Below are 13,176 nucleotides of genomic sequence, written 5' to 3' on the forward strand. Positions count from 1 at the left end.
TCCACAATATTGTAACAACCTACTAAAAGAACCAGCAAGAAATGAGCAGATAGGAGTCAATAAGGAAATGGGTAAGGTAAAGAAAACTCTACTACAACCCTACTCATTACTTTTGCTTTGAGATTAGTATCATTGTGCATTGCAAAAAATAGATAGATAGATAGATAGATAGATAGATAGATAGATAGATAGATAGATAGATAGATAGATAGATAGATAGATAGAAAAAGTGAATCAAACCTCCCAATGTAATGTGAGTCACCATGCACCTTACTTCCTTTCTGCCCACTTACCTAGTCCTCTGGCCTATGTTATTTCTGTTCTATTGAACATGGAAATCAGTGTTTCATAATGGTTTGAGGATAGTCATTCCAACATCATAGTGTTACCCCAAACTACTTCGGTATTTCCCATCTTTAGCTGCCTTCCCTATTGTCTTTCTATATTCAATTCTAACTTTAAATTTTCTCCACTTTTATCATCCCTCCAAGATATAGTGCTATTGGAAAAACCTTAAAACATGAAATTAAATTGTGTCTTATATCCATAGAATCTACCTTACAATGTTATTTCCAGGCACATGTAATAAGACAGTCTAGCTGAAATACAAATAGTAAAGTATTGAGAGAATATTTAAATTACTTTAAGGATTTAAGAGATTAAATATTTTACCCTCCAAAAACCTACACATTGCAGATAAATTAAGCATGTAGCAAAAACTGAAAATACTCACAAAATGCAAATGTATCAGAACTTCAAAAGTATTAATTAAATCACATCATTATGGCTTTTCACCATAAGTTGCTCACTCTCTATTCATAGCTGTTGGACTATAATTAGCTCTTTTGACTTTTTACTTTGCCAAGTTGCCTGTGCTCAATGTTTCTTTCTCTTCCAAGGAACTGAAGGAAGAAGAAGCACAGTCAACATTATTCTCAACTGATCCCACGCTCATAAAATGTTTCTGTGACATGAACATGAACGCTTAAGAAAAAAAAATCTCCATTTATTGCAGTTGTCTCATGAAGAAATATTTATCTTAAAGTCAATACAGTTCTTGGAATTTATTTTTATAGGTCCTTTTCCATAACTTAAATCTATGTCAAGTTCAGTTCAGTGGTACAATCAGAAGGCAGCAAGTACTTCAGTTTTCTGCCCCTCTTTGTGGGGTAGCCTTGAGGTGCTTAAACCCTGCTTCCTCTCTAAAGTAAAGGAAATCTCTGAAACTTTGGTCATCTTGTTGAACTTCAGTGTTGTTCTTTTTTAGATTCTGATTGGCTTAAATTATATTTTCTCAGCCTCAACACTACCAACAGTTTGGCCCAGAGAACTCTTTGCTGCAGGAGCTTCCCCAGGCATTTTGCAACATTGCTGGTCTTTCTCCCTAAATGCCATTAGTATGGTATTTCTCCCCCAAACCAAAAAATATCTACACAAAGTACCAAATGTCCCTGGGAGGCAAAATCACTCTTGATTGATACTGACTGGAAAGATAGTGAAGAATAACATGTCTCATATTTTCTTATTTAAATTTCTAAGAAATGCTAAATCCAACGTATTATTTTTTAAATTCTGCTCATTCCCTCCATTATCAACCACTACCATTTACTTAGATTTGAAAATCATTTCTACCAAAGTAAGCACCACTTTATACTTATTTTTTATTTTTCTATAAGAAAAATTAAAGCAACATTTTTTTTAAAAAAATGAAAGATTTAATTGCATTGAGAAATCATTTTTATTTGAATATAAATTGCAAGAGATGATAAAATATTGGTCACTTAGAATAAAAGTGAAAGTCCAAAATGACAACTGTCATTTCACTCAAACATTCTGGTGCAATTGGTACAGAAAGAAAAATGAAAGGGTGATAGTAATCTTTACTTTTAAATAGTTCAGTCATATTTATTCTCTTATTGTTTCTATTATTCATATTACAGATGATATGTAATGACTCCCCTAAACACCAAACAAGTAGATATGAGAAGCACCAAGTAAAAAACTTGTCTTTAGATCACTAGTTCTGTGTTTCTCTTCCTCAGAAAAAGAAACTTTGAATCAGAAAGAGCCAATCCATCAAACTATTTGTGAACATATTAATCACAGAATTTTCCCTTAAACATAAAATTACTTTTCATTTTTCTGATCCTTAAATGCAACAGGTAGAATTAGTTGATTCAGTCTATGCAACACTATTGCACTGTGAACAGGTTAGTGATGGTGTTTTATCCCAAGGTGAGCACCAGAGACAACTTAGCAGTAATATATAAAAATTCCTAAGGTTAAATAGAGGCACAAAGTATTAAGAGACTTGCCTGAAGTCACAGAACTATTTGGTAGGAGATAAAGTCTCATAATGTCAGCATTTAGAGTTACAGAATTCCAGTGCTAGAAGGGATTTAGCAATCATTTGATCAAATCTCATTTTATAGTTGAGGAAACTGAGGCTAAAAGAAATGAAATATTTTGCCTTCTGAAAGTTATAGAGGGTGTGTCAGAGCTGGGAACTGGCCTGGTCTCCTGAATTTAGCCAGGTACCTTTCCTACAAGACTGAAGGGAGCTTCAAGAACTGCTGGATGAAAATAAGTCATTTTGTAATGATACTGTAGATTCCTGTACCCAACCTTCCCTTCTTTTCATTCAACATATGGAAACATCGTTATAGCATGTGGTTGGTATATTGTACCACACACTTCAGCTGAGCATTTTTATCAGCTGCATCATGACAAGCCTGGGCCTCCTCAACTAAGCCTGGTCATCTGGCGGCGTGGAATCTTCTGAGATACTTGCCTTAGTAAAACTGGGGAGTAGACAAAGTGTTCTCCTTTATCATCTTTCTGTTTTCTTCTCTAACTTGTTCACCCAAGATTCTAAAGGTAACAAAGTACCCTCAAAGTCTCCCCCAAGACCTTTCCCAGAAATGCCTTTTAAAACCAAGTCCTATGTTCAATATCTTTCTGTCTCTACTTCCCACATACTTTCACTTAATCTTCTCTTAAGAGAAAACTATCTATTGTAGAGGTATTTTGGAAGATAAAATACTATGGGGTTTCTTTAAATTTACCAAATAGATGGCTTCCTACTCTATGTGTTTTAAAGACTGGTTATATGCAAAAATTTTTGGATGCAAAATAATATCATTGATATCAGATTTTCACTTTGTTGCTTACATGGCAATTATTACAAGTCCAAGTTATTATGTCCATCAGTGAAAATTAAAGTCCAGAAATTCTGATAGAGATAAATCTGGGGCTATAGATTTAAGATTAATTAAAAGGGGGCTTTCCTTGGTGGTGCAACAGGTTAAAGCACCACATTATGAAGCTCTTCAAAGCCACTGCAGCACAAGTTTGATGCCTGGCCAGGGAGCTGACCCCCATGGACTGGCAGATCTCTCCTGACCCAAGCACTGCTCCCTTCAGCAGTGTACTTTGTCAGTCAGCCTGTTCTGCTCTCCACTCTGTCTTTGGTGAATCCTCTCACCCACCACACCTCTGGTCTTGTACCTCAGTTCTGTAAGCATAAATAAATAAATCTTTTTTAAAAAGATTAATTAAAAGGTCATTGATTAGATGTGAAGTATTACCTTTGAGAAGGAAAGTATAGAGAGGATTAGAGGGCTTAATGATCACACATCATTCACATAACAATAAGATGGGAAAAGAAAAATGACAGTATAGAAAGTGGCTAAGGCTATTAGAGAGACATTGGGAGTAAACTGTGCTTTGGTAAATTATATCAGTTTCCAAGCTATTTTGACAGAACTCATCAAATCTATGCAAATATGCCCAGCCTGTGCTAAAATATACAATTATCTACACTTTCTAAAAATACTTCTACTACTAGCAAGAATAATTTCATGAGGGGAAATATGAAAAAAAGCAGTTAGTATATAGAGATATCTGGACACCATTTTCATAGAAAAAAGTTAGATAAACCCAGGAAAGATACAGCTCAGTAAATGTCAGATTGAATTTTTGCAAAACGCTGTAATGACTTAAAAACTGAAAACTTATTTGCATCGAAAATAAAGGCAAAAGTACCAAAATCCAACATGAAATTACCAGAAGAACTCACCTTCTTTTGCTTCCTGAGATAATTATTCAGTGGGTAATTCTAGAGTACTGTCATAGGAAAAAATCAGTGTTATTTCAGGAAGTTATTTGATAAGAACACTCATGATACCTCTTTTAAGATAACAAAGAATTTGAACTGAATAAGAGTTCGGTCACTTTATAATTGTAACCAAGTGATTGGTAGTTTATCGGTGTTGACCTAGAAGATAATTTGCCTGGCAGGGCCATTAACTTAGTTCTAAATTTGGTGGTGGCCAACATTTTTATCTCTGGAATTAATGACCAGAGAAGGAAGTTTTGGTCAACTCAAAACACATTATAAATCAATAGTCTCAGGTGGTTCTTGTATAAAAAACAAGAATTAATAAAATCACTTTAACATAAATATACCATCATCAGAGAAATGAAGTTTCTAGTAATTATTTCCCATTTGAAAAGTAAATTAATCTAGGAAATAAAACATATTTAGGAGGGAATATTAATAACTTGAAATGTTTCTAGAAAAATGTTTGAGAAAACTCTGGTCCATGTCAATAGAATTTTTCTGGTGTTATTCTTTCCTGTAAAGAGCATTTTTTTTGTTTGTCTTAGGAATTGTAGTATGGGGAAAACTAATATCCTTGAATTCCCTTTTTGAGTTTGGCTTTATCTGAAAGTTTAATGTAAGAGTCAGGAATCAGTAACCAGTAAAGTTCAGGTTGGAGGACCTGGCTCACTCAGACTTTTCTTCTGAGTTACCCAAACTTCACTCCTGATTTAGATTGCCCAACCCATCTGTTCAGGTGAGCAACTGACTTCTGTGTGTGTTGGGGGAGGGGGAAGGGGAGGTTGGTGGTTATGCTTTAGAGCCAGTTGGAATATATCCATTTTGATGAAAGCAGACTCAAAACTGAGGGGTCTAAGACAGAGCTGAGCATGCTCAATCTTCTCTTCCATATTCCCAATTAACTAGGTGAATTCCTTCCTAGGGGGGAGGAACGACAGAAGAGACAAAACTGGACTTCTGTTCTATTCAAGTTTCTCTCCTAAAGTTCTTGCAAATTTTCAAATAATTTTTTTTCTTTACTCTTTCATTTTTATTGCTGTACCTCTCATTTATAATACCATATAAGTTTCAGGCATTTTCCCTCACACATCAATAAATGTATATACTCCACTGCACCCACCACCAAAATTCTAGTACCATTCATCACTATCAAATAAATCCTCTTACCATTTCCTCCACCCGCTTCCCTTCTTCCCTCTGGTAACCACCATTTTATCGTCAAGTCTGAGTTGGTTTTGTTATGCTTTGTTTTTTCATTTGATTTGTTGCTTTGTATTACACATATGAGTGAAAACATATTTATTTTTCTTTTTCTGAATTAGTTGATTTAGCATCATTACCTCAATTTCTGTCTATATTGTTGCAAATGACAAGATTTCATCTTTTTATAGCTGGATGATGTTCCATTGAGAACATTTTTTCTTAAACATTACTCTCTGGAAAGATATACATTACCCAAAGAAGAAACTGCTCCTGGATGGGGTTTAAGTCAAGAAATATTCCTACTTTCCTATAAAGGAATTGATGGTCCTCTTGGAGCTGGACTCCCCCAGATGATAATGATGACAGTTTGGAGGCATTGCAGAATAAAAGCTGTTTGGAAAAGTGTTAAGAAGTTGTCAGAATATCACAGAAGATATACTTAGACTGAAAGGAATCCCTGTGAGAAGCTCCTATGGGAAGGAAAATAGGTGTTCTATTTTCAGGAAGAAATAGAGAAAAAGAAGAGCCAAGTGAAATATAAAAAACAAAAGAAGGACTATTCCCTACCAGATATGTGTTATTTCATAATTATTAAATTAATAATTAATCAATTTAACTAATCAATTTACAGAACTTTATATGATTTAGGGGGTAGGTGTATACCTCTTCAGATGTATGTTACCTCACCCACAACCAATGCATTCATAGTCCTTTACCCTTAACCATTGAGCCCCCTCTCTGCATCTTTCCCTCCCTCTATAATAGCCTCAATTCTGCTGTCATATTTTTAGGATTGGTTTTGTTTAGTTCCCTTAATAATTTTTTTTAAGGAGGGGTATTTTTAAGACTGCTTGCTTTTAGAACCAGATTTTAAACATGAACTAAATTGTTAAAGGAAACAGCTTTCTCTTACCTGGTTTGTGCTTTCTCTGAGGATGTCATATTTGTAGGACAATAGAAGGAATAATATTTTGTGTTTGCTTCACAAAACACAAAATATTATTCCTTCTATTGTCCCACAAATATATTTTCACCTGAAAATGCATATATTTCTTAAAAATCACTTTAACAGTGTGTCAGGAAAAGGACTGTGGGCTCAAACAAAGAATTCAAAGGCAAGATGAGACATGACCATCTTATGTACAAGCAGTAGTAGCAGAACACGTACTATAAATTGTTTTTTCCCCCAAGGGATTATAAATACCATTTTATTTTCAGTAATTTTTTATAACTATATCTATGTATATATTACATCATTGTCCATTACTTACAGTGCATGTTTGTATGCTTTCTCCTCTCAGGTGTATTCTCTATAAATTCCCACCACCAGTTCACCCGTGCACCATCACCATGGTCCTTGTTGCTCTTCTCTCTCCTGTTTTGATTCTTCTCTCTCTCCCTCCCGTGCAGAATGTCTCTGATTTATAGTGGCCTTTTAATTTTGTTTTTTATTTATTGTTATTGTCATTTTTTTTCCTGGTCCTTTATTTGGCTCCTCATATTCCTCCTCTAAGTAAATCCATCCAGTGTTTTTCTTTTTCCTTCTGGCTTCTTTGTTAGCTAAGCAAAAATGCACCCACAATGCTGAGGAAAACAAAGAGAATGGGGTAGAGCTAGGAGTGTGGGCTAGAGGAGACCCTGTTAATGTCAGTTCCAAAAGGGTCAACAGAGCCTGTTCTTAAACCAGAGGTGGACATGGATGAGTGAGGAAAAATACTAGAACAATGTAAGCATGAGGCCAAGTACAGCCATTCCTGCCCCTGCATGACCCATTCCACACATGGAACAGAAACCAGCTGACCAGGTCCCTCTCTTGTGCTCAGAGTGCTTCTCGGGAAGGCCATTTCAAGACTGTTTCTGTAATAGCCTCCTCCCGGACAAGATTATCACACCATGAGGGCAGAGATTATACTTTTATTCATAATTTCCTCTTTCCATTGCCTAGCACAGTACCTAGTACCTAATGTATAACAATGCTCAAAAAAAATATTTTTTAATGTAAGAATAAAGAGGAGGGACTCGAAGAAAATAGTCACTAAAAATAGTTTTCTCTAAACCAGGAATTGAGACCTGTCAAATACATATAGACCAAAAGTAGAATGTGTTTTCCAGAGACAAGGAAGGAGGGCACCATAGGGAGTTATGCTTACTGGAGGGAGTTTCTGTTTGGGAAGCAGAAAAGGTTTTGGAGGTAGTATGCTTAATTCCACTGAACCACACAGTGGAGTTAAATATTTTAATCAATATTATTTACATATTAATCAATATTTACATATCGATTAAAATAGTTTTATGGAGTGTATATTTTATCATAATAAAAATAAATAATAGTTTTCCTGAGATGAAGAGGGATTACTCCAGGCAGGATCTTTAGTGTTTAAGAACTACGTGTTGGCATGCTATATAGATAAATAAACCAAAGTCATAAATCCACAAGTGGAAAGAAAGTTCTCACTTGAAAGACATTGGCCTAGTATAACCTTCCATTACAGATGAAAACCAATGTTAGCTTTCTTCTGTTTCACAAGCTCTATCACATTTCACTCAGAGACTGGAGATCACTTTCCTGACTGCTTTTCTGAACAGGACTGTGCCAGGTTAGATGGAGAAATGGGTTCAAGTTGTATAATGTGTGAACCAGGGCCCCAAGTTTCAACTCATGGTAAAAATCTAAAAAAAAAAAAAATTTTTTGAACCTGCACTGCACTTTAATTAAAAACTAGACAAAGGAGACTCAATAACTAGAAGCTTTGGCTTTTTGGTTTTGAAGGAACAAGAGCAGATGGCTGACATACTAGCCATTCATGGAAGAGAAGAAGGTCAGCCTCCCCCGAACCTGAGGCCCCTGCCCTGTGCTGAAGAGGGTGGTGTCCAGGGTCTGCCTCCGCCTGCTGACGTGCCCTGGGGAGGAGAAGATGAGTGCATCTCACCTGATGACATCTCCTTGCCTCCACTCCCGGAAAGCCCAGAATCCCCCGTCCTGCCATCTGACACGGAGGCAGAGGAGAGTCCCAGCTCCTCTCTCAGCCTTCAGATAAACAGCTCCAGGATGCCGAAGGGGTCCATGGGGCCAGGGGAGACCCAAGAACCTACACTTCCGCCACCTGCTGCTTTTGCTGATGCTTGCAATGCTAGGAGAGAAACATTTTCAAGTCATTTTGAGAGGCCCTACTCCCAGTTCAAAGCTGAACTCCCATTAACCTCCCAAGGATCCCTGGAAAAGAGTACTGTCTTCCACAAAATCAGTGCTAAACCTCCAGAGAGCATGCTGAGTGATGTGCATGAGAGAGCTTTAAAGCATCGCCCTCAGGCTCAGGGAAGTTTGCTAGAAACATGGGAGGAGATGCATGCTGATAATCATGTCACTAAAACCCGAGATAGCCTGCATGCTGCCCCCGATGCAGCCTCCAGCCTCCAGTCCCAATCAGGCACCAGCCAGGGCTATCACAGGCAAGTGGTTCCCAGAGAAGAGATTATAAGTACATCTGCAAAGAACAGCATGGTCACCCTAGCCAACCAGGCACCTAATTTCTCCAGGCTCCTGTCTAATGTAACTGTCGTGGAAGGTTCTCCAGTGACTTTGGAAGTTGAAGTAACAGGATTTCCAGAGCCTACACTGACATGGTGGGTAGCCTATAATGACAAGCCATAAACAGAAACAAATCTAATCACTAAGCAAATGACTCTGTGTGCACTAACGTGAAGGGTTAGGGATGCTGATTAATATTCTACAACACTGCAACTCTGCATGATTCAACCTCACATCAAGTCCCAGCTCTCATTTCAGCTGCAGCATGGCTAATTCCTTTAAAGCAAAAAAAGGAACCATAGAAAATAACAATTTAACAAACTCTGAAAGTACTATAAGACAGCTGTGCTGTTTTGCTTTTAGCTTAACCTTCCACATTTCTAGAGTGTGGTCTGAAGTTCTTCCCTGTTGTTTATTTCTGTGTAAGCATGACGTTTGCTTAGTTTATTCAATCAAAAAACAAAAGAATTTGGGTTTCACCTATTTGAACTTTCTCTCTTCCCACCAGTCACACACAAGACTTTTGTAAGGATTGTTTGTATCACTGTTTCCTTTTTATAAACCTTTGCAATGTGAGAGATGGATAAAAATATTTCTCTCACAGTGGTTTCCGGTGGTGGCAAGTAATAAACTCATTTTTGAAAGGTAGTATAAAAACTGAACTGTGAACGATAGGATTTGCTCTGGGGTGCATCATTGCTATTTTAGCCTATTTGTTTTAGTAAAAATAAACAGAATAAATGTCTTGAGCTACCTACTATGGTTCTAAAAGCAGTTCTAACTTTCTGAATTCATAGGTTATTTTAAACATTTAGGATTTTTTACCTGAAGACAGAGTTACAAATATGTGAGAATGAGTTTATATTTATAATCTAAGATAAAAAGAGCAGCACTTGTTTATCCTAATCTTTCAGTAGGCACTGAGTGAACTGTTATCACGTGTACCCCTTGACGGTACTCCAAATGTGAATCACTTATCCAAAGAATTTATGAGAAAACCTTGGTTTCTCAGATTACTAAAAGAAACTGCACTCATGCAATGGTGTGCTTATTTATGCTTTTTGTTTTCTTTTGTTTTTACAGTTGCATGTTTCTGATAGATCAGGAATTTTGCATTTATGAATTTAAAAAATATTTAATTCATCATTAAATATTAGTTCACTTCAAAGAAAAATGTTGTCTGAGGTGTTTCTTGGTGCTGGCCATACACACACACAAAATAGCTTTGGTTAGTTGAAGGACTGTTGTAATATTGGGAAAGGTAACAGGGACAGATTTATAATGACTACACAATCAACAACTGGCAAGCCGTCAGGAGATTACACATTCTTAGGTCACTCAGGAAAATGTTATCACTTGGGCACTTGGAACAGGAAATGATTCAGGTTTGTCTTCCTTTCTTGTGTAGAAATGCATAGGTATAAATGAATAGAAATGAATCTAGAGTACATAAGATAAACAGATGATTTGCTTCAAGAAAGATACTAGTATCCATGTCCATAGGAAAGTTAGAAACAAGTCATTAACAGTAATAACCTCAATTGGGTAAATGCCTTTTATAATTAAAAATCATTTCCTTTTAATGAACTAAATTGACAAGCATTAAATGAACTCATTTAGCCAGGTAATGCTAGGTAGGTACCATCCCCTAACGCAACACATTGGTATCTCACATGGTTCATAGGGGATGAATATGGTGGAGCAGATGAATCTCCTTCCAATGTGGATTCCAAGAGTCATAAGCAGCTGTTGCACAGCACCTGAAAGGCTAGAGCAGGCCAAACGGAAGTGTGCCATCTCACTTACTAGGTGATTGTTGCCATGAGCAAATGGTAGCCAAGTGGGACCAGATGGCCTGGCTGTTCAAGAACAGTTGGCTATTTGAATTTTCAAATTCAATATGTCAATGGTAAATGTTGTCCAGAAATTCAATTTTTAAAAAGCACATTCTAACTCTCCTAACTGGCCAAGTACTTATTTGGCCACCAGTTGGCAACCTCTGTTTGAAGAATAAACAGAGTCTTTGAAATTTTTGGTAACTACATAGCTCCTGCTAATTCTAGAATATGTTGTAGTGGTGGTGGGCCTATTTGCAATGATTATTAGACCTTGGAAACAATGTGAATAAAAAGTGATCCTGACTTTAAAAACTGACTCTCTGCTTCAGGTTCAAGAAGGGCCAGAAATTGTCTGCAGATGGGCACTTACAGGTCTTGCAAAAGGAGACAAGACATTCGGTGTTCATTCCGAAGGTGTGCAAGGCAGATGCAGGCCTCTATGTGGTTCGGGCCCAAAATTCTAGTGGCATTCTCTCTTCCAATGTCATCCTCCACGTGACAGGTAACCACAGGCCGCCTATCACAAGAATAAACTGGATAACACTGTGTGTCATCTATGTTAGTGTCTCCCTGCTGTACTGGCTGCTCACATGGTAAATTTGGGGAGGGAACCCATGAATGTTTTTCTGATGAGCCTAAAGGACACTATGTTGTTTCTTTTCCCACATCTCCTACAAAGCATCCTCCACCAAATGGACCTCCATTCTGGTCCTATTGCTTGTGTGACTAATATCACTGCTTGATGAAATAATCAACTTTTCTCTAGTGGTTTAATGTATTTGAGAAAAATTGTTAAATTATTAGCAATGGATCAGGATACAGTTTTGTATTTAGAAAGAATGTGTTCAATAGAAAACAAAGTAAAGCTCTGCTATGTTTATTCTATCTTAATTTAAGCACATGCAGATCAAGGTTCACAAGAGATATATAGATGTGGTAAGTTTCAAATCCAACTATTGGATCATTTATTTTTTATTGTACTTATGAATTTTTTTGTCAAATAATTGTAGAAATATTGAATGTTGTCATTTTTATTATTGCTTAACTATGCCTTAACTTTGTCTTTTGAATGCCTTGATCTCATTTATGATATGCATTCATTCTTTGTAGTTTCCACTTAGAATATATCCCTGAGTCTCAGGATGCAACTTTAATCATTCCTCTGTTGATTTCATGGATTTTACATAGGAGAACAGATGTGCCTTCAACTTTAAATGGAGTTTGAAGCTGCCATCAGCTATGCATGTCATATTGCAAGATAGTCATGGGCTACTAGAATGAACCAACTTTACACCTGTCATTCCATTGATATATTTGGGGCACTCATGTATATACAATGCAACTAGATCTTCTTGCTACTGCTCTTGATCTTGATTTTGCTGCTGATGTTCTTTTTATAGTTAGTGGTAAGGCATCTCAGTGCCTGTTTCCCTTTTGGAAAATGGGTTCATCATCTACCTCTCTGACAATTAAGAGCTTTTAATTCATTCTTATAAAGATCCAGAAAATGGAAAGCACTCTAGGGATATTAAGTTTAACTATATTATTTAATGTAATTGGTCATTGCACTGCCTCCTGCCCACTATTGCCCTTGTAGGTGCTGATTCTTTAGCATATTCAATTAAAAGAGTAGTGTTCGTATGTGATTTCCCACCACTCCCATGTGTTAAAATGGTATTTTATGAATTAGAATTCAAATTCCTTGCTAATTCCTTTAAACTATATCCTTCTCAAACACTTGGGAAAAAAAAAAAACAACAAAAACCAGGAGGAGGATATATTCAGTATTTAAAAAGAGGGAGGGAGTATAGTAAGATGGCATAAGATGAATTTTAGTCCTCTAAGATTCATGTAATATTGAAGAATGTTCCATGTCTTTCTGATATATATTATTCAGAATAGGGGGTCATCTGTTTGATTCATTTAAAAAAAGAAACATGAATAAGAGAAGCATTTATTTTTCAGATTTTAAACATAGTTTTATGCCACTAAACAAAATACTCAGTTGAAATGATACTTGTTCTCAATTTTTGATAAAGGTAAGGAATGAATTATGCTGCTGTAAAGTCCACATACAAATAAAAGTATTTAAAATTAATATATTCAAGTTGATATTTAAAAGTACTGAATGTCAGGGCCCTCCCTGATGGTGCAATGGTTTAGGATGCAGCACTGGACACAACACTGCAAGTAAGCCGTAGCCACTTCAGTGCAAATTTGATCCCTGGCCCGGGAGGTGACCCACATGGCGCAGCAGACCTCTCCTGTCTCACCTGCTGCTCCCCTCTGCAGTGTACTTCATTAATCTGCTGTTCTGCTCCCCACTCTGTCTCTGGTGAAGCCTCTCACCACCCCTGTACCTCTGGCCTGTACCTCAGCTCTGTTTGCATAAATAAATAAATCTTTAAAAAAAAAGTACTGAAAGTCGTCTGAATATGTGAATGTCTGGTTGACTGAAAAGTTTGTGTATATTTTTTGTGTGC

At 36.7% G+C, this 13,176-nt stretch overlaps 1 protein-coding gene across 3 annotated transcripts in view; it reads left to right on the forward strand.

The window, feature by feature from the left end:
• The window catches only part of CCDC141 (coiled-coil domain containing 141), a 160,356-nt gene extending 147,521 nt beyond the window's left edge, over positions 1–12,835 (forward strand). For 2 of the 3 annotated variants that reach the window (XM_012728810.1, XM_012728815.1), the window contains 2 exons: positions 8,097–8,950; positions 11,023–12,835. In XM_012728810.1, coding sequence (XP_012584264.1) covers positions 8,097–8,950; positions 11,023–11,290 — 1,122 coding nt within the window. In that variant the 3' untranslated portion in view covers positions 11,291–12,835. The remainder of the gene's footprint in view (positions 1–8,096; positions 8,951–11,022) is intronic. The other variant, XM_012728822.1, reaches the window with a different exon arrangement.
• The last annotated feature ends 341 nt before the right edge of the window (positions 12,836–13,176 follow it).

Source organism: Condylura cristata, unplaced genomic scaffold (assembly GCF_000260355.1).
Source record: "Condylura cristata isolate star-nosed mole 26May11 unplaced genomic scaffold, ConCri1.0 scaffold00002, whole genome shotgun sequence".
Classification (NCBI taxonomy): domain Eukaryota; kingdom Metazoa; phylum Chordata; class Mammalia; order Eulipotyphla; family Talpidae; genus Condylura; species Condylura cristata.